The sequence below is a fragment of the Dipteris shenzhenensis genome, chromosome 26 (genome assembly GCF_047967505.1).
Source record: "Dipteris shenzhenensis isolate YYH24624 ecotype China chromosome 26, Dip_SZ_1.0, whole genome shotgun sequence".
Lineage (NCBI taxonomy): Eukaryota > Viridiplantae > Streptophyta > Polypodiopsida > Gleicheniales > Dipteridaceae > Dipteris > Dipteris shenzhenensis.
In genome coordinates, this window is record NC_141621.1 from 49308993 (window position 1) to 49336866 (window position 27874).

Consider the following 27874-nt stretch of genomic DNA (forward strand, 5'->3'; position numbering starts at 1 on the left):
TAGGAAAGACCGTCTCAATGTCTATAATTGCCAACCATGGTGATAGTTTTACATAGGAAGAAAAAGAAATGCAATATAACAGTTATCATCTCTGTAAAAAAATAATGACAAATCCCAAGTAAGGACTTTTCGTGATTGAATGATGTGAACTTGTTGATTTCCACTCCCTTTGAAAATGGAGGACACACTTCTACATGCATATAAGATGAATCGAGGAACATGCCCAAACTCATCCTCTAAAAGCACAATTCTACATGCAGTTCAATCCATTACAGAATTTTGAGAAGTTCCATGACGTGAGATTTCTAAGCTGTGATTGAAATACACGGACCATGAGCAAGACCTGAAAATAGATCACTACCTTTAATGGAACAGGAACTACTAAACGATAGAATGGGATAGAAAGACCAGATAGATCTCCCAAGAAGTGAGAGGCAAACCAAGTCACTTTTTCTTCTTTCCGCCCTTTCCAGACTTCCCAGTGCTTGCGTTTGAAGAACCTGTTCCACTAGCTCCCTGGTCTGGCTTTCTGTTTCGTCCCACGTGTTTTGGCACCAACTCTGCAACCTTGAGCATCAATGCCTTCCCTAAAAAGAATTAAGGAGACAATTTCAGGCTCTCTTGCATATACTTTTACTGTCGGGCATAGAGATCACACAAGGCATGTCAAAAGAGCCAATGCAATCGATTCATTTGTACTATTTAATTCAATTTAATCTTACAAGCACCAGGAAAAACCAAGCATGAACAGCCCGAATCATTGTACTTGCTTCACGTTTTAAACCTTCCATTTTATGACTCTCATTAAAGTCAACCGATTTTCTTGCGTTCAATTAGTCCACATATCTCCTCATTACTTTTTAAATGCTCAACAAATGTTTTTTCAATAACTGGGGGGTATAATGAAAGTATGGTAATTACTAATGAGGTTTAGATAGCCCCCAATATTAAATGAACAAACAGGAAGAGCATGGCTTAAATAGGCCATGCACTGTTCCATAATTTTTCTTAGTTCTTCTGCCGAGGCATTTATGTTGATGCTAGTGCTAATAACATAAGCCTTGAAATAAGTTCTGGCAGTACAAACTCAGCTCCAAGGCAAAGCATAATGGACAGCTCTCAGATGGTTTTACTATGATCCCACTCCATCAGGCAAAACATAGGCTCATAAATGCATCACCACAGAGCTGATAGGCTATCCCTAGAACAATAGAGCAGCGACTTAATGCAAAACACATGCAAGAAAGCACATCTATGAAGCTGGGAAATGAGGAAATTCATCTACACAATGCTTGTTCCAAATCAGTCTATGGATGGCCAGCCTGGGCACTCGGACTCTCCATAGAATATTGGAAAAGAACAGAAACAATTCATAAAGGGTTTCTCATATGAGAGAAGGGGGGTCAAAGTGCAAATCCGCTACCTTATCATGCTAGCAGAGACAAACATGATTTTCCTTGAAGAGGAAGCTCGGTGTCAGTACATAGCATGCCTTCACAAGGTAGAGAAGAGGGATGCAAGGAAGCTCCCGCACAAAGCCAGGGAGGCAACAGAAAATACAGGATGGAACAGAGAGGGGCTCAAGTGGATGGAGCGATGGGGGCTACATGCTGTGGATATACCAAAGGATGAAGGGGGAAATTAAGCAGAAAATGCTGTAAAAATTATGGCAACACCCAAGAATAAAATTGAAAATCTACAAGCAAGAGATCAATCCAATACAGGTACGAAAATGCAAAAAAACGTCAGGGAAGATATCTCAATGTTCAAAAGGTACATATTCTGCAAAAATAAGAACCAGCTCCAACGATTTAGAGGTGTAAAAAGTAGACACACCAGCCAAGAATTTCAAGGAAGGAGAAAATCTATAAAATCTGCCCAACAGGGGGAAGTAGAAAACGAAGAGAACAAACTTCTTCACTGTAGAGCATACATGCATGTCAGAGAAAAGGACAAAGAAAGGTACAGCAGCAATGCTCTCAGCCTAAGAGTCCTTATGAGTCAAACAGCCAAGCAACTAGGTGCATATTTGAAGGAAATTTTGGGACAGAACAGTAAAATTACAGACATGGCCAACCAGTATTAATAACTACAAACTGAGCTCCAAGGCAAATCGTAAGAGAAACTTGATGGAAAGCTCTCAAATGTTTTTACTATGATCCCACTCCATCGGGCAAAACATAGGCTCATAAATGCATGACCATCAAGCTCTGCTTCTGAGAGGCTATCCCTAGAGCAATAGAGCAATGACTTAATGCAAAACAAATGCAAGAAAGCACATCTATGAAGCTGGGGAAGACGAAGTTCAGTAATCAAATGCTTGTTCAAAATCGTTCTTTGGATGCCCAGCTTGGGCAATTGGACTGTCCATAGAATGGTGCTTTTGGGAGCACATATGCACTCCCGTCCGGTGGGCCTTTCAGGAGATCTTCAACACCAGCCTTCTTCCTTAGTCCCTGAGCAGGGGATGAAATTGTCTAATCCCAAGAGGGGGCGACAAAGCAGACTTGCGCCAGTGGAAGCCAATTATCCTGCTAGACACAGTACAAGATCCTAGCTAAGGTCTTGAGTCTGCGTCTATGGCCTCATCTGGTGGACATCGTTCAGGACACGCAGACAAGGTTCGTCCAAGAACGCAGCATCTTGGACAACATCTTCACTTTCTAAGAGGCGCTTCTAGACAGGGTTCGTCCAAGAATGCAGCATCTTGGACAACATCTTCACTGTCTAAGAGGCGCTTCAGTGGGCCCAGGAGAAGTCTCAGCCTCTCGCTATCCTACTCTTGGATTTCGAGGAGGCGTATGATAGGGTGGAGAGGCCTTTCCTGGAGGATTCTATGCAGCGGCTGGGCTTTTCCGACAGATGGATCAAAGGAGTTTGGCCCTGTATGCAGGCAGTTCCAATCAGATACTCATAGGTGGCCACGGAGGCGATGCCTTTCCTCTCTCCCGTTCAGTTCAGCAGGGCTGAACCCTTGCACCTTTCTTGTTCCTTTTTGTGGCAGAGGCCCTCGCCTTACTTTTTATGCTCTCAAAATGGGGACCTCACAGGGATGAGACTTCCACTTCGACAAGAGGAGGAGCTGTTGGACTTGGAGTTTGCAGATGATATAGCACTTTATGTGGAGGGCTCTGCAGAGAGCCTAGAGGTGCTTAGGAGGGCTCTTACTACGTACTACATGGCTTCGGGAGAGATTCAAGGGATCTGAGAGTGGGGGGCAGCCTTTGGTTTCCAATGGATCCCGTTAGGGCAAACAGTACGCTAGCTTGAGTGCAAGGTAGGCATGGACATCTCCACGGAGCAGCAAATAGCCCCAGTGTTGGAAGTGTGCGGCGCAAGCTTCTCTGTTGGAGCTTGGCGAAACTCTCTTTAGCAGACAGAGCCCTCGTGGTGAACCAAGTTCTCCTTGCCATAGCCTGGTTATATAGCCTCTTCCTGGTGTCTTCACAAAGGCTATATGGGCAGCTAAGGCATCTCGTACACAATTTCCTTTGGGCAGGTTTAGATAGCACCCGGAACACCCGTGCTCGAGTGGCTTGGCAAACAGTGATCTTGCCACTGGCCCAAAAGGGCCTCAGCATCATTGACCCGGAGATGCACAGCAAAGCCCCCTAGGCAAGTTGATAGTGTGAGGCCTTACTCCAAGCTCGGAGCCCTAGAAACTCTTGATGTAGCACAGGTTACTCAAGAACACCCCCCGCACTGGTGGTCTGTGGCAATCGCCTTTCATATGGATATTCTTGCCTGCACCTCTCATAGGGAAGGGCTTCCCCTTGATGAGAAGCTTGTTCAAAGTCTGAAAGCGACTATATCTTGGTCTTATCACAGCCGAGCCCACATGCACAAAGGAGTTTGACAGACAGCCATTGCTATGGCACCCGGAGGTTTGGGACTCAGAGGGGCGCATTCTAGGTCAGCGGATGCATATCAAATGGGCACAGACATTCAACGGGATCCAAGGGAGGGGTTCTGGCCCGCTCATGTTGGGCACTCTTACAAGGTGGAGGAGGTGGCTTTCTTCTCTTATACGACACGTATAGATCGCCGCTTGCAGTTGGAGGCAACTGCTTTGGACCCCCTCCAGGGAGCGTCACTGGGTCGAGCAGGAGGTCCCCAGGGAGAGGGAGATCATTCCCTGGTTCTAGTCACGCCTCTAATCCAGCTTGCACCCACAAAAGATTTCCTACTTCTTTTGGATGGTAGCACATAGGGGCTTACCCATTGGCCCTTGGTTGGAGCAGATGAGGGTGGATGGCAGATGGTAGATGCACTGCTGCACAAAGGGCATGACGAAGACGATTCCTCATTGCCTTTGGGGATGCCTAATAGCACAGAGGGTCTAGTCAGCAGCTCTGAGGATAGTGGCAAGTACGCAGTGCATGGAGAGAGACTTCACGTGGGGGATGGTGGCTTGGCTCACGCGGGGACACATGCGTTCTTGATCAATCCCACCTCGCCATCCTTTCAAATTCATGGACAGACAGTGACCAGGATTGAGACACATGAGGCCGTTCCTCCCAGAAGAGCGCGCCCGATACCTTTGGTAGAGAGAGTGTGTGGGAGACAGTGTCTAGCATCACTACTTAGCATGTCTGGGTCGCTCGTTGGCAGTTGGGTTATGGAAGGCCAGCAAACCACTCCGGCGACCACTCTAGTTGCCATCTAGCAAGGCATCATCTACACTTTGCATGCTCTTTGGGAGCGTGAGACTCAGGATCCACAACGACCGCCGAGAGGCATGCGCATTTCTGCAAGGCATGGCCTCCAGGCTCCTTCTATGTTCTCACGGAGAGAGGCATCCATTGGTCGTATAGCGCATGTAACAAGGGCAACTACTAGGCTAATAACTGTCACTTAAACTAGCAGAAAGAACAGAAAAGATAAAGGGGTAGGGTTAGAGACACTCTCACATGAGAGGGCATGGACTTGCTGCTCCATGGGCTGGCTAGCCATTGCTAGGGGATCCTTCTTGGGATTGGACCAATCACCAAAGGGAGTAGACTCCGATTTGTATTATGATCAAAAGGTACTTGGAAGTACAGCTGAAGCCCCTTTTATATTATGGGAAAGTGGGCCAGCAACAATAAATGCTTATGGGATAACTCCCAAGAGCTGCCACGTGGCATTACATGATTTAAAGTAGCATTTACAAAAGAAAGTAGTAGTTTCCTACTAGAATAGAGCTAACTACTAAGCTAGAAGTAACTACTGTTACAATCCCCTCCTGCTTACAGAAATTTTGCCCTCAAAATGAAGACAAATAGTACAACTGGAAATGGAAAGAAGGGTAGGAATATTCCAGCATGGTATGAGCAAGTAGGCATAGACTCAATCCATGGGATGCGGATGCTCTTGCAAAATGTTCTCTAGCTGACATGTAGCCTCCTCCTCAGGCAGATCTTTCCATTTGATGAGATACTCCACCATGACTTTATTTCTGAGTACCTTGTCTCTATAGCCCAAGATCTTTTCTGGAATATATCAATTTGACCTGACGCATGCATGGGAGGCAAATCTGCTGCAACTGGAATGGATGGGCCCACATACCTCTTGAGTAGAGAAACATGAAATACATTATGAATCTTGGCTGTGGCTGGTAAGCTGAGTTTATAGGCTAAGTGTCCCACCTTTTTAAGGATTTGAAATGGGCCATAGAACCTGTGAGCTAACTTGTGCTTTGAGAAGGTTATTCTTGGCCAGCCGTAGGATGGCTTGCATTCTATCCACTTCATCCTTTGCATGCTGATTTAACAAAATCTGATCTTTGATGGTGGAGGGTAACTGAACTTGGCACCCATATAATGCTTCAAAAGGTGACATGCCAATAGAGGAGTGCTGGGTGGAATTGTAACAAAATTCTGCTGAACACAACCATGAAGACTTTTGTGTATCAAACCATAAGCGTCTCAAGTATTCCTCTACCCTCTTATTTCCTCTCTCTGATTGGCGATTTGTTTGGGGATGATGTGCTGTACTAGGGGTCAACTTTGCTCCAATTTGAGAGAAGAATAATTTCCAAAAACCACTCATGAATTTTGCATCTCTATCACTCACAATCTCCAATGAAAGACCATGCAACTTGAAGATATACTCCACAAACTGATTGGCCACTTGTGAAGAAGAATAAGTGGTCTTGGTAGGAATAAAGTCAGCTGTCTTGGTCATTCTATCCACCACCAGAATACTATTCCATCCCTTTGCTGTTGTAGGCAGTCCTGTGATAAAATCCATGCTGATGTGTGTCCACTTACCCCCGGGAATGGGTAGGGGATTTAATAGGCCAGCAGGATGAGTGTTCTACTCAGCCAGGATCTGATTTTTGAATGAGGAATGAGGGACCGAATAAACTCTATCCAAGTACCATAGCAATCCATTCCTTAAGTCATATTGTGGATAGTCCAAACATTGAGGGTCCTGAAGTGCCATGAAGATATTAGCAGATTCGGATGTTCCATATATTCCTCTTGGATGTCATGGATCCAATCCTTGTAGAGAGTAGTGACTAAGCCTAGACAAAGCATCAGCTACCAAATTATCTTTGCCCTTCTTATACTCAATGTCAAAGGCATAGCCTTGCACAAATGCTAACCATCTCCTTTGCATTGGGGTAAGAGTACTTTGTGATAAAAAATACCTCAAAGATCTATGATCAGTTTTGACCTTGGAGTGGCTGCCATATAGGTAATGGTGCCATTTCTTGATAGCATGAACAATGGCAAGCATCTCTTTATCATGAGTATGAAAAATAAACTCCTTGTCACTCAGCTTCCTACTCTCATAGGCAACAACTCCATAACCCTGTTTTAGAACAGCCCCTATGCCCCTGCCACTGGCATCAGCCTCAATAAAGAAAGGCTTTGAAAAATCTGGGCATGTCAAGATAGGTGCTGAAGTAAGAGCTTCCTTGAGATCATTGAAAGCTGCTTGGGCAAATGGACTCCATGAGAAGGCTCCCTTCTTGAGCAAATCTGTTAAAACTGCAGCTCTCTTGGCATAGTGCCTAATAAATCTTCTGTAGAAAGAAGTCAGACCAAGAAAACCCCTTAACTGAGTGAGATTTGAGGGTGTTGGCCATTGCTTAACCACCTGCACTTTTGCTGGTCCACTAAGATACCCTCAAGTGAGATGATGTGACCCAAGTACTCCACCCTTTGCACCATGAAAGAGAGCACTTACTGGTGCAGGCTGAGAATCTCCAAAACCTTAGCAACATGCTGCAAATGCTCTTCCTTACTCTTGCTGTATATGAGTATATCATCAAAGAACACAAGTGCAAACTTGAAGAGAAAAGGACCCAAGATTTGGTTCATCAGGCAAGTTTGGACATGATTCATCCCACAATTTCCCATGAAAAGGGCTCTGATACCAAATGTAACAAGGGCAACTACTAGGCTAATAAACTTTCATTTAAACTAGCAGAAAGAACAGAAAAAATAGAGGGGTAGGATTATAGACACTCTCACATGAGAGGGCATGGACTTGCAGCTCCATGGGCTGGCTAGCCATTGCTAGGGGATCCTTCTTGGGATTGGATCAATCACCAAACGGAGTAGACTCCAATTTGTATTATGATCAAAAGGTACTTGGAAGTACAGCGGAGGCCCCTTTTATATTATGGGAAAGTGGGCCAGCAACAATAAATGCTTATGGGATAACTCCCAAGTTTCCTACTAGAATAGAACTAACTACTAAGCTGGAAGTAACTACTGTTACAGTCCACCATTGTGGTTGCTGTAAGCCCCTGTTCCAGAGTCTCTCTAGGCAATATGCTGGGAGCTCAGGAAAAAGAATGGGCCCTTTAGGCAGCTGCTGGTTTTTTTTTCCCTTTTTCCTTGATCAGCACCTTTGGCTTTGCTGATTTGTAAGGTGGTTTTTTACCAAGCATTAATAGAAGTTCTTTTTTGGTACTCTCCATAGAAGAATGGAAAAGATAGAAACAACTCACAAAAGGTTTCTCATATGAGAGCCGGGGGTCAAACTGCAAATTCCCTACCCTCTCATGCTAGCCGAGACAAAAATGACACACCTTGAATAAGCAGCTCGGTGTCAATACATAACATACCTTCACAAGGTAGAGAAGATGGATGCAAGCACGCTCCCGCACAAATCCATGGAGGCAACAAAAAAAACAGGATGGCACAGAGACAGGCCCAAGTGGATGGAGCGATGAAGGCTACATCCTGTGGATATCCCAAAGGACGAAGGGGGAAGTTATATAGAAAATGCTGTACAACGCCCAAGAACAAAATTGAAATTCTAGATCTATCCAATGGAAAGGTACAAAATGCAAGTGTAAGTCAGCAAAGATACTCAATGTTCAAAAGACATTCTGCAAAAATAAGAACCAGCTCCTATGATTTTAAGGTGGAAAAGGTAGATAGACCAGACCAAGAATTTCAAGGAAGGCGAGAATGTGCAAATCTGCCCAACAGGTGGAAATAGAAAACGAAGAGCACAAACTCCTTCACTATAGAGCATACATGCATATTAGAGAAAAGTACAACAGCAATGCTCTCAGCCTTTTCTTTTTCTTTTTCTTTTTGCGAAGAAAGGAACCTTCTATTAATGCTTGAAAGATTTCATACAAAACAGCAGCCCCAAAGGTGCTGCGTATGGAAAAAACCAGATAAAGGCTGAAAGAAGAAAAAACCAGCCTATTCCAGAGAAACCCAACTCACTGCCTAGGGGATCTCTAGTACAGAGGCTAATAAGCAGGTGCGGACTATACAACCAGATAATCCCTCGCGGAGTGAATACGTAGAAAACTCCTGCAGGCCAAGCCTTGCAAAAACGTGTGCACCTCGCTATAGTCGCCCTAGAGCCCGAGGTCCCACGCTCCTAGGTGGAGCGGAGGGTGTAGATAATATCCTACCAGATATCGACCAAGGTGGAACCGGATGCTCACCCATCACCAAACTACAGCGAGCAACCCAAATGTTCCACGCCGTGATACTGGCTACTACCTCCCACATGCTATCCTCCGGAGGAGAATATGGATTTGGGCTATCAGGAGGGACCATCTCATGGAGCTCTATCCTTTAAATGCTCCAACCCTGTATCCGGTAAGCTGGAGAGACCTCATCAATCTAGAACACGTGACCTCCCTCAATCAAGCAAGCCACCATCCCCCAGGCTCTGAAGGTTCTGCATGCGGCTCATAATCCTAAGGGCTCCCATCCAAATCCTCACTGTGTTGCAACAGCTCCAGAGGCAATGACACTATCCCTCCACCCGCATCTGCTCCAACCATGGGCCTATGGGCAACCCTCTGTGGGCGGCCAGCCAAAAGAAGTAGGAGATCTCTCTCGACTGAAAACTCGACCATAGACGTGTCCAAAATCTGGAAAGGACCTCCTAGTGCACCCTCTAGACCACCCAATGACTCTCCTTTGAAGGGGTCCAAGTCAAAGAGTCCATTTGAAGCCTCCTGCCAATCCAGGTGGTATATGAAAAGAAGGACACCTCGTTCACCTGCTCAGCGAGGCCGATCTTGGAAGACCAAAACCACTCTCCTAGATCCCACTGGACCTCCCGCAGGGGACTACCTTCGGGGCGCCATCTAGGGGCATCCTGCTCTGGGATGCTGGGAGTTCCCAAAGCCATAGGCGCCATCTAGGGGCATCCTGCTTTGGGATGCTGGGAGGATTAATGTGCCACTCCTTCCCCAATCGGCCCACCACTCTGATCATCTGCCAATTAATGCCATCCAGACTCCATCCATCTATGGGTCTCTCTCAGTGAGTGCCAGGAGTAGGCCAGGCCCTACACACGGAAGAAGCCAGGCTGCGTGCTGCCTCGCTGAATCATCATCCTTAAGGACCCTAATATGAGAAAACTGACCCAACCATCTGTTGTCCATCCACACGCAGTTTCCCTCCCACCAAGACTCGGGGATGGCTAGGTCAATCTCCCTCATCCGCTACCCTGTCCCTCGCATATGCGCTATGGCTCCAAGCCTCACCTCTGCCTCCATGGGTAATATGCTCCATCTGCCAAGAGATGGAGGAGCCGGGCCACTGTCCCACTATGCCCATCCAATGTGAGTCCGTTGCCCGAGCATACGTCCATCCTGATCCCTGATCTTCAGGTGCCAAATGAGGGGCTGGCGCTCGAACTCCTCTCTGCAACGGGACTGAGCCCAGTTCCCCAACGTAGAAGCGACCCAGCCTTTCAAGCAATCCATCATGTCTCCTCTGGCCAAATGAGAAGCGGAGACTGCCAGGCATCCTGCTGAACTCTGGCTCTCTCCACGGGTCTCTATCACTGATCGTGAGAAGTCATGCACCCTGTAAGCAAATTGTTTCATGGGGCCAATGAGACATGGGTGATGCCTTGTCACAAATGCATCATGCTTACAAGGTTCCTACCTCTTGAGGTTAGGAGAGCTGATTTGTCTTTCTTAGATTTTGGCAAGGATGGGGTTGGGCGAGTATCTAGCAGAGACTTCAAAGGTATATTTGGCAGTCCACAGGTTCAAAGCAGACCGTAAGAATGGCTCTCAACATTGGAAAGAGATATCCAACGGATGATGATGGCAAGATGTTTTATGATGGCATGCACTATGCCCACAGTTGGTTCAAGATGAGGACTTCATTGTAGGCTCACGGAAGCAAAAGGATGCACAAGAGTGGAGCAAGAAGTGGAAGCCATCACATCAACTAGAATAATGAAAATGAAAGTATTAAGTACTATAAAAGAGAACCCTAGGACCTAGTGTCCTAGTGGTACCACTAGTACTAGGTATCATAAGACACTAAAAGTACTAGGTGACCTAAGTGCCAATAACTAAAGCTACATGGCACATACCAAGGCCCAGAGGGCATCAATACGACCGGGAGAAGATGGCCTACAAACCCCCCTCTATGGTATGGGCTGAAGTATTCTGGAAACGTCTCAAATACCTAGCATTTTCTCATCATGGTGGCACATGTTCTTCCAAAAGGATATAGCCACCTATGAATGTACAAGGTATGCCAAATCATGTAACAAAGGGAACCAAGTGTAAAGCCTGTCGAAAGACTTCGAACTTGGGACGAGGAAGTGCCTTTGTAAAAATATTTGCTATGTTGTCCTCTATGGGAAGTAGGACAACTCTATGTCTCATGCTGACAACCGCTCTCGAAGATAATGATAGTGAACTTCAATGTGCTTGGTACGCGCATAAAACACTAGATTACGCGCAATGGCCAAAGCACTCTGGCTATCAGTGTAGACCATAGTGGAGGATGTCTGGCGAATACCAAAATCTGTAAGTAACTGTCGAAGCCAGACACACTCTACTCTAGCGGTGAAGGCTGCCCTGTACTCAACCTCACAGCTAGATGTGGCAACTGTTGGTTGCTTCTTGCTGAGCCAAGAGATACATGAACTGCCAAGCAAAAAACAGTTGCCGGTATGTGACACTCTAGTGTTGGAACAACCTGCCCAGTCACTATCCGTGTAAGCATGCATGGTAAGTGAACCCTGATCACCATACAAGAGGGCTAAATCCTGAGTGCATACCTGAAGACTCTCTTCATTGCCTGCCAATGCTGTGAATTGGGCATGTGCATGAACCTACTGAGCTGGGATACTGCATACTGTAAGTCAGGTCTGGTGTGGCATAAGTAGATGAGACATCCAACAGCCTGCTGGTAAAGAGTGATATCACATGGTGGGCTCCCATCATGAGCTGAAAATTTGAAGCCAGGGTCCTCAGGAGTAGAGATTGGCTTGCAATCCTCAAACTGAAAACGATCAAGGAGCTGTCCAATATACTTGGGCTGTGACATTATGATACCCCCCTCAACATGAGCTAATAGTGCAGCTGTCCCATGTCTGACATTTCAAAAGCTTGCTGCAAATCAGCCTTGAAAGCTGCAATATGCTGAGTATCAGGGCCCGTGATCAACATGTCATCCACATATAAAATCAGCACTAAAAAATCAGATCCACTCCCACGGACATAAAGAGTGGGCTCTGTGGGGCTATTCTAAAAACCAAGGGACAACCGATGCCCTCTGCTCTCCTGGCTATAACCAATAAATATGCATTTGATTGCCTTATCATCAAGCTTATGTCTTAGCTGAGATGGTACATGAACATATGCAAGAGACCCAAAAACTCTCGTGTGAAAGTGAAGGCTTCGTGCCTTTCCATGCTTCATAAGGTGTAACAGTCCTCAATGCCCTTGTAGGTGATCTATTCAGCACATAGTTGGCACACATCACTGCATCAAGCCAAAATTTATTGGGCAAGGACTTGGCCTTAAGCATGCATCTAGCCATCTCCATAGTGGACCTGTTCTTCCTTTCAAGAATAGATTATGTTGTGGAGTGCAAGGAGTAGTGCATGAGTGAGCAATGCCCCGTGAAGACAAAAATGCATCAAACTCCTTTGACATATATTCTCCCCCCCTGTCTGTGTTGAGGGTGACAAGCTTGCATCCGAATTCATTCTCAACCATTTTCAGCCACCTCTGAAAGCATGAGAACACTTCAAATTTGGCTTTTAAAGCATATACCCAGCAATATCTTGTGAAGTCATCAATTAGAGTCATGAAATATTTGTACCCCCCAATGGCATTTGTCCTCATTGGGCCACAGACATCACTATGCACTAGCTGCAATTTCCTTTGTGAGAATTTTGGACAATTCTTTTGAAAAAGAAACCGATGCATCTTACCCAAAAGACAACCCTCACACACATGTTTGGAAACTATGTGAGTTTGAGATACATCATTTGCCATGCCCTGTGAATGTAACTTGGCAAGAGCTCTATAATTGAGATGACCCATTCTCTCATGCCAAAGATGAGTTTCAGCAAGCTGTGAATCTAAAATAGCAAATGCTTCAATGGAAAGTGCAGCTGAGTGATGATCAAGGTGATAAAGCCCGTTTTACAAAGTGCCAGTGAGAACTATGGCATTGTCATCACGAAGATCATATACTAGGCATCTATATCCATCAAAAATCACTCTGAAACCTGAAGTGGCAATTGCTGAAATTGAAATCAAGTTGACTTCAATTCCAAGCACAAAAAGAACATTTGTCAAAGTGACAGGATGGCTTGAAATGGATGTGCACTGCACATCTCCAATTCCTTTTACAGCATAGGAAGCATTATTAGCACATGTGACAGTCCCCCCTCGAGGTGCATTAGCTAAGGAATGAAACGACTATCTGCAAGATGTGACGTGCTTGGAAGCACCACTATCAAAATACCAAGACTAAGCATCATTAGCAGTAAAGAATGCATCGACTTTGGAGGGATCAAAGGAGCAATGGACAGCCCATGCCCAATCATCCTGGAGAGCATGTGCATGTGAAGCATCTGCTGGCTCGTGGGATTCAATTGCATGTGAGGCATTGACTGTCAATCCTGCTTTCTTTTGTATTTTGAGATGCATCGGAGGAATTTCCACCGTTAGGTGCATATTTAGGCTTGCCCATAGGCTTGGAAGCCTTGCCTTTTCCTCTCTGTTGTGAAGCAAATGCATGATCAGGAATAGTAGCTTGCCTATTAGCACGACTTTGCTCTTCCTGCAAAAGCAAAGTGACTAACTAATCAAAGGAGTAGTGTTCTTGATTACCCATGGCCACTAGTCGAAGAGTTGTAGCAAACCCTTGATATGTATCTAGCAACCCATTCAATGTGGTACTGACAAGCTGAGAATTTGGCACCACCTCATCAATATCAGCAAGTTGTTCCATGAGGTCCTTGACCTTTGTCAAGTATGCATCCATAGAGTCACCTTCATCCATGCTGACTTCCTGCAATTGCCTTCTTAAATATGCAACACGTGCCTCATTGCGAATCTGATAAAGAGAAGCCAATTAGTCCCAAGCATCCTTTGCTGTCCTGCATGACCGGACGTGTGGAATAATGATTCTCTTGCATGATAAAGCAATACAAGAATATGCATTTGCATCTCTTGCATCCCATCTTGTTTGTTCCTGAGTTGGATGAGCAGCAACAGGGGTGCTAGAGGATAAAGCATCAGGAGGAGTACCCTCTGCAAGGGGACCAGCAGTAGGAGCAGCCACTATAGCATTGGCTGGCCTCAGATCAACTCCAGAAACAATGTTCCAAAAATTCCTTGCAACAAGAATATGTTTCATGAGATAAGACCACATCGGGTAGTTGGTGCCATCCAACTTATCATCTTCACGAAGAATGCCAAACAAATCATGATTGTTGCCAGCCATTGCAAATGGGATACCCTGAAAAGAAAAGACTTGAAAACACAAAAGCCTCAAGGCTATCACTGCAAAGAGCTAGCTCTCCAAAAATGACAGCAAATGTCTGCAAGTGAATGTCCTGCAAATTTCCAACCCAAATTAAAGGGCAAATGCAAATTTGACCCAAATGTGACTGTGTCAGGCAATGACCACTACAAAAATCAGCAAATCTGGCAAAAGCCCCAAATGTAATGAGGGCAAAAAAGCCAAAAAGGGGGCAAATACCACAATAGGCTCACAGAAGCAAAAGGATGCACAAGAGTGGAGCAAGAAGTGGAAGCCGTCACATCAACTAAAATAATGAAAATGAAAGTACAAAGTACTATAAAAGAGAACCCTAGGACCTAGTGTCCTAGTGGTACCACTAGTACTAGGTGTCATAAGACACTAAAAGTACTAGGTGACCTAAGTGCCAATAACTAAAGCTACATGGCACATACCAGGGCCCAAAGGGCATTAATACGACCGGGAGAAGATGGCCTACATTCATCATGGAAGCCCTACTCTTGGTGTCATGCGAAGAGAAAAATCACAGCCAAACAACCAAGAGTCCAATGTCTTACACGCGAGGACTCAAGATCTCTGGAATGTTGAGGAAGCAAAACAACTGTTGTTTGAGCCCAAATACACCAGCTATAATGAAGATGATTTTCAGTTTCTTCCAAGACAGCATAGCGAAATATGCAATGGATTTGTGGAAAAGCAATCAATGCTTTGAATGTGAACAAAAGAGAACAGCAAGGCACAAAGGGATGTGCAAAGTAACCTCCAACAACATTTGGGACAAATAACTATCTTGCTTTTCATTTTGACCCAGCTGGCATGCATGGCTCTTTTGCCAGCAGTGGGCAAGCATTTATGTCTAACCAACACTTGCAATTTTGCGGACAATTTTGTTTTGGATGGTTGTAATGAAGGCCATAACTAGGCCAAAGTTAGTCATGTTAGGATTAACTGAGCTAGGGGTTGTGTGGGCTTAGAAGGGCCACCTCATTCCCATTGTACCACACATTATGCTGTTGACGCTCCCCACTATAATCTACACTTCCTCCTGCTTCCTACCTCCCTCTGCTCCCTACCTCAATCTATCTCGCCCTCAACCTTCCCTGCCTCTCCCCCCCCCCCCCCCTCTCTCTCTCTCTCTCTCTCTCTCTTCCCCCCCCCCTTCCTGCTCTTCTGTCCCCCTTCTCTAAATCTACCCCGTCCTCTTTTCTACAATAATTATCCAGGCTGAAAAAAAAACGAACATTTCACTAAATATTTATCTTCAATAAGAAATGCAACTTGGGGCACTATTCAGGAACAAGGCAGACCATTCTTTGATTAGCTATGACCAGAATGTATTGTCCAATTCCAGATATATCTTTGTAAGGACCTAGCATTTACAAGTTTAACGACCTGAAAGTTTGTTGGAGTCATCCAAACAAGAGGAATCTTAAATATTTATCTTCTACAACAGGACTAAAACGTTCCTACACTGCACTTCTACAATCTCCCAACTCTGATGTTAACAGTGTTAAACAGCATTCTTCCAGATCATAAGCTTTTCACAACATTCTTCATTTTTTAACCAGTGTATTAAACATGCACATTAAAACTAAAAAGGAAACGTAAGAATTCGTCATGATTCCTATGTCCATACATGAGCTCCAATAATTTCTTTCCAAATGATGTCAAAGGAATCGCACTTACGAGAAGGAATAGCTGGATTCATCAAGCTTCCATCTTCTCTTTTTAATTGTACTCTTACTCGTCCTCTTTGTAACGAATCCCTTGGATAAGCCTTGTCAAGCTAATAGTCAATGATAACCCACAGTTAGATTTAGGCCAGCACAGATCAAAGGAACACACTAAGTTAAAAGTCATCCAAGCATAAAATGAGACTCAAAATAATCATACAAAAACAGTAGAAAATATGGCACACAAAAAAAGGAATTTCACCATTAGAAATAGACCAGCCTTAAAAATCATGTCCATGACATTTCTCAAAAGAAGCAGCAACTGGAGATTTCATGTTACAGTATAGAATGCAGAAAACCAAAAGCCAGCATAAATGGAAGCTATTCGAAGCTGTCCAAGGCAGGAAAGCACACATCCAGGCAGAAATAGGAAGTGGGTGAGTGTTGTACTAATGACAATATGGGGCCCGCTGATCCTACCTTCATTAGACTAGAATAAATCCAATCTTGAGCGAGGCTTCAGGTGCCTTACGACCATGCAAAATGGATGGAACAGCTTAAGTAAGGCTTCTAGTGACTTAGATGTTGTTTTCTGCAGGAAAAACAGCTTGTAGATGCCTAAAACAGACTTCCGTCACAGTCCATTCTTCAACATATATTTCTGTCAGTCCTGCCTGCCTTTTTCATTGATTTTCCAGAAGCTCTGGCTGCTTTCTTCTCTAATTTGGTTGATGGAGATCATCCCTACGTTCTTTTTTTCCAGGATGGTGAAGATCACCAATTAGGGCTTTTGTCCCTTTTGTTTGTCCCATCCTACTCCAGATCTGTCCCCTTCTGCTCCTCTGCTACATAACAGCTCCTTCTGCCCTAGATCAGTTCCTTTTCTTCATCCTATTGCTATTCCAGATAGCCTGAAGGTTCCTTCCTCAGAGCATGCTGGTTTCAGCCATCTCCAAGGGCAGCTCCAGCTCCCATCGTCCTCGTCATCATTGAGCTACACGGAGGACTGCGTGACGCTCCCTCTGCGGCTATCTGTTCTACTGTCTCTCTACAGATTCACCTCAGCCACGGTCCTTCAGACACGATGGCTTGAGGTTCTTGTATTCAGTTTTTCATATTACCGACAGGCACTATGTTTTCTGAGTTCCGTTCTTCAGTTGTATCTGAGTATTGTCTATTTTCTGATCGCTCCACTACAAACCCTATGGTTTCTCTATCGTTTCTCTATATGGTATCAGAGCCATGGTGATGAGAGCCATGGAGATCAGAGCCATGGTGATCTAAAGACCCCAGATCTCAGGTGATCTAAAGATCCTGCTTCTTCATGGAGGCCATAGGTACAGGGAGCATCACTCCTATGAACATATCAGTTTCCTCTTCATTCCGCTGCGCACTAAGGGAGAGACCTCCATCTTCTACTCCCATCCCTCCCTCCCTTTCAGAACTCCATCTTCTACTGCCATCCCTCCCTTCCTTTCTTACCTCCATCTTCTACTACTATCCCTCCCTCCTTTTCTAGGTTTCTGGCTTGACACTCCCCATTCCTTCGAAAGAGGGGGTCATGACACTTCACCTCTACCTCCATTGGCATCGACTTCCAGGATCTACAAGTTCTCCCTAGGAGGGACCCTTTCTGTTCACATGTGTCTAGATGACTGTTGTTTCGAATATTCTACCTGCATGGAGGCGGGAATAGACTCCTCTCTCCCGAGGTCCAAGATCGGACACACACTGGCTCACTGTTCAGCTCCGATCTCTTTGGATTATCAGTACTGCTACGACAAATTTGTTCCTTCCCTTTGCACTTTCCTCCACTTTTTCGGCGGTGAGAGGGGGTGGCTTATTCTCTCAAGCTTCACAGTGTTCTTATTTCTATCTGGTATCATACGTGTAACTACGACACTTGAGGAAGTGAACAATTCCCTTGCAAGGGCACTCCTCTTGTGATCTTCTATTGTGTATTTCACAGGAATAGCCAGCACCACCATCGACATCCCTACACGAAGCTCCAAGCACACAATATTTGCCCCTCAAAATTGGCAATTGAGAGGGGGTATTAAGCAACTAAGCAATTCCCACTTTACGGGGCAATCAAATGGCTTACAGGCCAGCCAAAAGGCCAGCTCTCTCAGCCAAACAAATGGCCTGCAAGTCCAGCTGGTCTGGCCGACCAGATCTGGCCGACCAGTTGGCCGACCAGCTGGCAGGCCCACCGACCAACTGGCAGGCCCAACCGACCAGCTGGCCGACCAGCTGGCAGGCCCACCGACCAGCTGGCCGACCAGCTAGGTCTGGCCTATAAGAGGCCTTTGCCCTCACTCTTCTGTTTGACTCTTCCTGGACAGGACAGGACAGGACAGGACCTGCAGCTGATCCTCATCTCCTCCATCTTTTGCTGCAGGCCCGCCTGCTCCATCTACCTCTCCTCTGCTGTCTCCCTCTCCTGCCTCTCCTTCATGCCTCCTGGTTGCTTCATCCTCTACTCCAAGATCTGCTCCCAACTTCTGCTCTTCTGCTCAAATCTGCTCCCCTACTTCAGCTCAGCTCCTTCTGCTCCAGATCTGTCCCATCCTACTCCAGATCTGTCCCCTTCTGCTCCTCTTCTCCAGATCAGATCCTTCTACTCCAGATCTGTCCCATCCTACTCCAGATCTGTCCCCTTCTGCTCCTCTTCTCCAGATCAGATCCTTCTACTCCAGATCTGTCCCATCCTACTCCAGATCTGCCCCCTTCTGCTCCTCTGCTACATAACAGCTCCTTCTGCCCTAGATCAGTTCCTTTTATTCATCCTATTGCTATTCCAGATAGCCTGAAGGTTCCTTCCTCAGAGCATGCTGGTTTCAGCCATCTCCAAGGGCAGCTCCAGCTCCCATCGTCCTCGTCATCATTGAGCTACACGGAGGACTGCGTGACGCTCCCTCTGCGGCTATCTGTTCTACTGTCTCTCTACAGATTCACCTCAGCCACGGTCCTTCAGACACGATGGCTTGAGGTTCTTGTATTCAGTTTTTCATATTACCGACAGGCACTATGTTTTCTGAGTTCCGTTCTTCAGTTGTATCTGAGTATTGTCTATTTTCTGATCGCTCCACTACAAACCCTATGGTTTCTCTATCGTTTCTCTATAAGCACAGTGAGTTTCTAACAAATTGGCCTCAAGGCCCAAGGCATGGGTAAGTCCTCAAAGAACAAGCCCAAGGGTGGGAAGCCCAGATGACAATCCACTTCGAAGAGCAGCCGAAAGAAGGATAAGAAGCAGGTGAAGTGCTTATATTGTCAAAAGCTCAAGCATTATGCCAAAGATTCCCGGAAGAAGGAAGCAAACAACGCAAAAAAGTATGATTCTATCACGGTAACACCAAAGGAGAGCAGTTACGAGGGATCGAGAATATAGACTAGGATTTGTTGGGGTAAAGGCATTATGGCCACCCCAGTACAGTTAGTACACTTAAGTACAGTTAGTACTTTTATTGCTAAGTACACTAAGTACGGTGTACTTAGTGTTGTAACCTTATCCATTGATATAAAAGGTTGACTGTGTGCTTGGGGAGGTACACACATACTTCATTATCCCCACACTCTCGTGACTACTGTGTGTGTCGGTGTGCTCTCTCTTTCTCTCTCACTCCCACGTCTCAACTGGTATCAGAGCTTGAGCTTGCACATCTCCCTCCCATTCGTCCAGCAGCAGTAGCATTGTGTTGTGGAGCTCGCCAGCATCAGCGCCTTGAAGCAGTAGCAGCAGCAGCCTAAGCTGCTGCATTTCGCCGCCAGCAGCAGCGAGCTGTTGCTTCAGCAGGGCCGGCAGCAGGCAGCGAAGCCGGCAGCGCCACCAGCGTCGCCCACAGGCGACGCCAGCAGCGGCGGCGCCAACAAACGTGGCCAGCATCGCCCACTACGAGCTCCCGCCAGGAGCTCGCCAACTGCTCCGGCAGCGTTACAGGTACAAGTGCAGTCTTCGAGCTCATTGTGAGCATTACTGGTCAAATGCAAGTACAGTGAGCGGATATACAGTCTATGCCTACTGTGTGAGGAAATCCTCAACATTGGATTGCAAAATCACGGGGCTTTTGTAGCCAGTGCCAAGTATTGGCTCGTATACGCACGCATTGCGTTTATTGTGTTTATCCTCCTGTTTGGAGTTGATTCTTGCAGGATTCGTATGCATTTGTTGACCTACGGGACAGTGGAAGATGCATTGAGCACTACATTGTAGACTTGAGCACTGAATGTGCCAGTCAAATTGGGGGTTTTGCAATTGGATGCATATTAGTGCTGGGGGAAGCAATTAAATGCCTTACAGTGGTCAGTGAAGCGGTAAATGCACTCAAATTCTGAGAATTTTCCTCCAGTCAAGGGGCTTTTGCCTAAATCCTACTCTAAACTGTGTTATACAGTTTTAGTGGTATCTTGAAGCTTGAAGTTGACAGGTTTGAACAGTCAAACAGTCATTTACTGATTCTGTACTTTCTGGTACAGTCAGGTACTGTTCTGTGTCAACTGTGGGGCTGATTACAATCACTATACAGAAGTACAGAGTGCAAAATACACTGCTGTTTTTCACTGTAATTGCAGGGCAGATGCTGTTTTAATATCAGAGTACTGCTGATTGTACAACAGTGCATTTAATGCTGCAAACAGAGTTGCTGTTCGGAAACTGCAGCAAGCAGTAAACAGTTATAATTCTCTGTTTAAGTGGGAGAAACAGTTGCAGGTGCAGTTCCTGTTGTTCCGCTGCAGGAATTAAATTTTTTGAGCACAGTTCAAGTGCCTGTGTGCACTTGGTTTGTAGGGAGTCAGGCACCCAAGTGTGGGTTATATTTCCTGCTGATTGTAATGGCTTCATCCTCGGAGTCCTCTCTTCTTAATATTAAGAAGTTGCAGGGTGCTGCTAACTACCCGATGTGGAAAAAGATGGTCCTGAATGTGCTAATCCTCAAGCAGTTTCATGCTCCTATTGTACAGAAAGGTGTGAAGCCCACTGGCACATCTGATGATGCTTGGGCACTGGCCGATCTGTCGGCAAAGTCCATAATTGAATTGTCACTCCATGAGAGTGTTGTTTGGAATGTGGACGGTGAAAAAACAGCCTGGGGTGTGTGGAAAAAGCTACAGGACACATATGAGCAGCAAAGTGCAGCCACAAAGATATATTGGTTGCGCAAGTTCTTCAATCTGAAGATGAAGGAAGGGACCTCCATGGATGCACATCTCAATGAGTTTAATTCAATTGTTACTCAGCTTGCGAATCAGAAGTATGTGGTGGATGAGGAAACCAAGGGTATGGCACTCTTGATCTCTCTTCCTAAGAGTTGGGATACGTTCACCACAGCTGTGACAAATGCAAACACTTTCATAAGTTTTGCAGATATCACAGGGCTGATTTTGCAAGAAGAGCAGAAGCTGAAAGCTCAAGATGCAGTAAAGCCTAACAATGCCTTGAATGCAAGGGGGAGAAGTCAGCAAAGAGGCAAATCCCAGGAAAGGGGAAAAGGCAGGAGCAAGTCCCGACGCTCCAACAAAGATGTTGAGTGCTACTACTGTGGCAAAAAGGGACATACCAAAAAGCAGTGCTTTAAACTGAAAAATGATAAGAGAGACAAGGCCAAGGACACTGATGCGTCAGATGCAAAGGCAATTGTACCAGTAAGCAAGGGCAAGAGCAGTGTGAAGATTGAAGAGCTTCATTCTACACACGGTTATGACAGTGAGGGAGAGGTTCTATTTCTCTCTACTTTGGATGCTCATGCTCTCCATGCAGGCGGTTTTGCAGACATGCACTCTTGGATCATTGACTCAGGTACCTCATTCCATGTTACACCTTACAGAGAGTTGTTTGTCAGGTATGCAGGAGGCAGTAATGGAGTCGTGTTTCTAGGGGATAATCATGCATGCAGTATTATCGGTGTTGGAGATGTCAAGCTTGTATTTGCTGATGGTACTCAGCTTATGCTTCACAATGTCAGGCATGTACCAAAAGTCAAGAAAATTTTGATTTCTACTGGCATGTTGGATGACGAAGGTTTTGTGACCAGCTTTGGTCATGGTTTCTGGAAGGTCACCAAAGGTGCCCTGGTTGTTGCCAGAGGTCCTAAGGTTGACACGATGTATACCCTTCATGCTAAAGTATGTAATCATATTGATATTCATGCCACCGAGCTGCCGAATATTTCTATGTGGCATAGCCGGTTGGGACATATGAGCATAAGTGGAATGGAGCAATTGGCTCGCCTTGGCTACTTACCATCTCTGAAATTTTCTGATTTAAAGTTCTGTGAGCACTGCATATATGGTAGACAATTACAGTGTCCTCATAAGAGGAAATTAGGACATAAAGATGCTCAACTTGAGGTTGTGCATACAGATGTGTGTGAGATGCCTAGTCTTTCACTTGGAGGTGCACGGTACTTTGTCACGTTTATAGATGATTCCACACGGAAGGTATGGGTGTATCCTCTTCGATTGAAGAATGATGTCTTTCCAGTGTTCCAGAAATGGCTTGCTTTGGTTGAGAACCAAACAGGCAGAACACTGAAGGCTTTGCGGTCAGATAATGGTGGGGAGTATATATCTAATGCATTCAATGCATTTTGTGATGCTAGAGGTATTAAAAGGGAACTCCCTGCTCCTTACAGTCCACCGCCGCAGAATGGCACTGCAGAGCGTATGAACAGAACCATACAGGAAAAGGTCCGCTCTATGATGTCACATGCTGCTTTACCTTATGGATTTTGGGCTGAGGCTGTAAAAACAGCAGTACACCTCATCAATAGGTCACCAAATAAGAGACTGGATGGCAGAGTGCCAGAGGAGCTTTGGACAGGAAAACCTCCTTCCTATAAGCACTTGAGGGTCTTTGGTTGCACTGCGTACGTGCACATACGCAGAGAAGATCGCAGCAAGCTTGATCATAAGTCTCTGAAATGCATTTTTCTTGGATATGGTGACAGTGGTGAGATGGGTTATCGCCTATGGGATCCTGTGAATAAGAAGCTTATACGCAGCAATGATGTCTTATTTGATGAGTCATGTATGTTTAAGGCAGTAGATAAGCCTTCTGATGCTTCAGAGGTTGACATTGATGACTCGGGACATCCTGTACAATTCAGGCAAGCTGCAAATCAGCCACAACAGCAGCGTAAATCAGCCAATGCATGATGCTGCAGCAGGTCCAAATGGACAGCCCGCAGTGGCAGAAGATGTCCTACAGGATATACCACCTTTGGAAGATCTCCCAGGCATAATTCTGCAGCCTGATCTACTGGAACAGCCACCTGTTTTAGGTGAGCAGCAGGCTGGACAGCAAGACCAATGGGTCCGAAGCGAGGCAGCCAGACAGATTTGTTCCAGGGGCAGATTTTATTATGCTTACGTCTGCTGTGGAGAACCTTCCTGTTACAAGGAAGCCATGCAAATGCATGATAAAAGGCTATGGGAACTAGCCATGAAGTCCGAAATGGACAGTCTCCATAAAAATGGTACTTGGGAATTGGTGCAGTTGCCTAAGGGCATGAAAGTACTGCCATGCAAGTGGGTGTATAGATTGAAAGTCACACTTGGAGCTAAGCCAAGGTATAAAGCCAGGTTGGTTGCCAAGGGCTTTAAGCAGGAGTATAGTGTCGACTTTGATGAGATCTTTTCTCCAGTGGTTAAGATGACCACACTCAGGACTGTACTTGCTTTGGTTGCATGTGAGGATTTGGAATTATGCCAAATGGATGTGAAGACAGCTTTTCTTCACGGTGATCTTCATGAGGAGATCTACATGCAGCAGCCAGAGGGATTTGCAGTCAAGGGCAAGGAATCACTTGTATGCAAGCTTAAGAAGAGCCTTTATGGGCTGAAACAGGCACCAAGGGAATGGTATAAGAAATTTGATACCTTCATGAAGTCCCAAGGTTTCAGGAGAAGTGATGTCGACCACTGCTTATATACCAAAAGGGCTGCAAATGGCAGCTTAATCATTCTCATTTTATATGTGGATGACATGCTTTTTGCTGGTAAGGCTCGTAAGGAGCTTGATGACCTTAAGAAGAGATTGCATGAGGCCTTTGATATGAAGGACCTTGGTAATGCAAATCACATACTGGGCATGCGGATACGGAGAGACAGGGGACAGCGTTTGTTGTATTTGTCTCAGACCGAGTATATTGGCAAAGTATTGCAAAGGTTTCATATGGAGGGGGGGAAGACCCTTAGTTCTCCATTGCCTCCATATGTGAAACTCAGTGCAATGGATAGCCCACAGTCAGATGCTGACAGGGCTGAAATGGCCAAGATTCCGTATGCTTCAGCTTGTGGCAGTCTCATGTATGCCATGGTTGCTACCAGACCTGATATTGCGTTTGCAGTGGAAGTGGTTAGCAGGTATATGGCAAATCCAGGCAAGAAGCATTGGAATGCAGTGAAAGGTATCATGAGATACCTGAAGGGCACACAGGAGTTGTGCATATGCTTTGGCAAGCAGGATGCAAAGGTGCATGGTTATGTGGATTCAGATTATGCTGGTCATCCAGATAACCGGAAGTGTACTACCGGTTATGTTTATACATTCACTGGAGGTGCAGTGTCATGGGTATCAAGGATGCAGCAGTGCATAGCCTTGTCTACCACGGAAGCTGAATATATTGCAGCCACAGAGGCATGCAAGGAGGCCTTATGGTTATCTCAGCTAGTGGGAGACTTGGGCATTACAGGTGATATTCCATTGTTGCATTGTGACAGTCAGAGTGCTATTCAATTGGCACACAATCCTTTCTTTCATGCAAAGACGAAGCACATTGATGTGAAGTATCACTTCATCAGAGAGGTGATAGATGATAAGCTGATTCAGCTTGTCAAGATTCACACGGATGACAATCCAGCAGATTTGTTGACAAAAGGCTTGCCCGCAGAGCAGTTTGCACACTGCCGACAGTTGATGGGTATAGGTTGAGCCTCATTTGGCCATGTACTCCATTGCGTATATGCTGTATTTTTCTCATTTATTTTTACTTGAGGGCATATTGCCTTTAAGTGGGAGGTTGTTGGGGTAAAGGCATTATGGCCACCCCAGTACAGTTAGTACACTTAAGTACAGTTAGTACACTAAGTACGGTGTACTTAGTGTTGTAACCTTATCCATTGATATAAAAGGTTGACTGTGTGCTTGGGGAGGTACACACATACTTCATTATCCCCACACTCACATGACTACTGTGTGTGTCGGTGTGCTCTCTCTTTCTCTCTCACTCCTACGTTTCAGGATTAATGCATTATTTGCTCATGATCAAGGAGAAGCAAGCACATTGTGGCACAAGCATTTTGGCCACATACCACTCACGTTGGTGGAGATGCAGCGGAGAATATGGTATCGGACTTCCTAAGCTTCATCCACATTCTTTTATTTCCACAACTTGCCTTGAGGATAAGCGACGTCGAGATCCCTTTCACAAAGCCAAAAACAAAGCACCACACTTTGGAATAGTTCAATCTAAGTTATGTGCTTAGTTGCAGGAACGTCCAAAAAAGTTAGGAAAACCCACTTCCTAACGTTTCCAAACTTGGGGCATTTCCGAAACTTGGAAACGTTTTGGAAATGCCTAATCTAAAAGTGTGCCAGAAGAAAAGCCAACAAGGGCGGGTATTGACAAGAGATGATGGCAAGCTCTTACATTGTCATAGTGGGTGCATAGCAAAGGCTTCAGAGTAACACAAGACATGGGTAATTCGTCAATGCAAAGGCTTCAAAAGTAACACAAGACATGGGTAATTCGTCAATGCAATATACGAATCGCATCTTCAAGGATCATCTGCTCCATGCCCTCCAAGAATCCAATTGCTCACCTTGCGCGCACATCTAGCTTATATGGTGCTTTTTTGTTAAATTGCTAGCTTCTGTATGTGAGCAGAAATATACTTTATTCAGCCTACCCCTGCTGTTTCATATTAATTCAAATGGTGTTTCAAAAACGTTTCAGTTTCCTGTGCATGGAAACGTTTCAAGCAACATAGGTTATGTGGACATAATGTCGACAAGATCCTTTAGTAGTTGTATACATTTTCTTACATTTATAGATGTACATGAGGACCACAAATATATTTCCCTTAGTCTTTGACTTAGAGAAACAGAGAACTAGAGTGACGCTAGCATTCACCAAACAACGAGGAGTAGACAGCGGGCTCACAAGTGAGCATCTACACCGTCCTATCACCAACTTCTTTGCTTGAAAACACTAGCCATCGCTAGAGCCACTGTGTCTATTGAGATCCTATCCTCTATTCTCGGCACATCGGTGGAGTTGATTGCCAAACAGCATTGAGAGGTTTCAATACTTTGATGGACAGTTGATCAATTGTCCCACTGACACGGATCCCCCTTTGGCTCTCATGTAGAAAGGCTATGCTAGGTTATCTGTACGCTTCCATAGAGACATTGCAGTATATTTCTCTATTTGTTGTTCTCATTTTAGACATCGTCCTTGGGCGTGGATGACCCCTTATTGTATTTGGTTTTCTTCGATCTCGTAGACCCTTTGGTTTTCTTCGATCTCGTAGACCCTTCATCCTTTTGAAGACTTTAATAAACTCTCTCTCTCTCTCTCTCTCTCTCTCTCTCTCTCTCTCTTTGGTTTTTTGGGTTCTATAAATTACTAAGCATTGGATTTACTTAAAGGTTTAAAATTGGAACTCATGCTAGGGTATTTGATGAGAACATAAGCACGTTTTTCCTCGTCAAGTAGTTTTTTCCTACTTTTAAGCATACTTTGAAGGCCCTCTTTGTCTCTTTCTTTATCTCTTACCTCTTGTTTGTGTTTATTTTCCGTTTACTTATTTTGTTAACAAAGTTCTTATTTCAAAGTTTGTAAGATTGGATATATTCTATTCTTATAAAGGTATATATGTAAACTAGAAGAGCATGTGACATCCTTGGTCTAGGAACAGATACCAACCCAATTAAAATCTGTATGAATAGGGCAACAATGCAGCATAATGGTTTTGATAGGCCAAGGGATCCTAGAAGAGAGACAAAACCCAATATATTGTTAATACACGAGTTTGTTTTCTGGAGCTGAAGTCCGAGGCTAATAAGGGGAGACCAAAGAACTCATGGATCCCTTAGTTGAAAGTAGCATAGAAAGACTCATACGCATAAGAAAGACTCCATGTTTAAGGATAGTTAAAAAGTCAAAAGTCAGACTTCTTTATCAGGAAATCCATTATTTGGACATTGTATAACAACGGGTTTCCTTTGGATCCCTGAAAGGCGGAAGAGACGGCGGAATGGGAGCTTTCACATACACAAGAGCTTGTGCTAGGGGAAGCACATCAAGGACATTTCATTTATAGCAATCGACTTGATCGGCCTTCACCTTGACTAGAGTAAAAATTTGAGGTATTTTTAGAGTGCTTGCAAGAAAAGGCACCACAGCCCCATGGTTTGGTTCTAGGTCCTTCACAGGAAATTGAGAGAGATTGAATGTGTATTACCGCTTGTTTTCCAGCTTTCTAACCTAGTACACTTGCAGAACTGGCCGCATCCACAGGTAAGAGTTACGCTTAACATATTTTGACTTGAAATTTACGTAAGATCTCAAACGTTAAAAAATAGTTTTAACTTAAGGCAGTTTCAGGGAACTACGATTCATTGACAACGGAACAATTTATAACGACAACGTCACTACAAAAGAATCTCTTTCGACACGGGACCAAGAAGGCACCTCTATGGCGCAGGGGAGCTTAAGATGGCCGCAGCAGTCTCCGATTTCAACGCAATTGGGATCCTCGCAAGCTTTTGTCGCACTTATGCGGCGACCTTGGGCTATGGTTTTTTTTGAATTGATATAAATGGGGTAGATCACCACCCATCTTGAAATGTCCAGTGGTGCGGACCGAGCGGTATCCATCGTAAAAGGGAGCTTCGTCGATCTTCAAACAGCAGTCAATTTACACTAATTAAAGGAGCAGATGGAGCTGGTAAGTTTAGCACTGGCTCGT

The 27874-nt window shown here is 45.1% G+C and overlaps 1 protein-coding gene across 1 annotated transcript; it reads right to left on the minus strand.

The window, feature by feature from the left end:
• Positions 1 to 27874, minus strand: LOC147885215 (signal recognition particle 19 kDa protein, putative / SRP19). Its single transcript, XM_087397689.1, has 3 exons — positions 27598 to 27874; positions 15912 to 16011; positions 1 to 587 (listed from the first exon to the last, which is right to left on the minus strand). The coding sequence occupies exons 1-3, from the start codon at positions 27781 to 27783 to the stop codon at positions 445 to 447; spliced, it is 429 nt and encodes a 142-aa protein (XP_087253815.1). The 5' UTR covers positions 27784 to 27874; the 3' UTR covers positions 1 to 444.

What these genes read in the sequence shown, in the direction of transcription:
- LOC147885215 (XM_087397689.1), bottom strand. Translation starts at nt 27,783, where the DNA reads ATGGATACCGCTCGGTCCGCACCACTGGACATTTCAAGATGGGTGGTG. An exon ending in AGCTCCCCTGCGCCATAGAG is followed by an intron (nt 16,012 to 27,597) that starts GTGCCTTCTTGG and finishes ATTGACTATTAG; the next exon opens with CTTGACAAGGCTTATCCAAG. An exon ending in GAATCCAGCTATTCCTTCTC is followed by an intron (nt 588 to 15,911) that starts GTAAGTGCGATT and finishes AATTCTTTTTAG; the next exon opens with GGAAGGCATTGATGCTCAAG.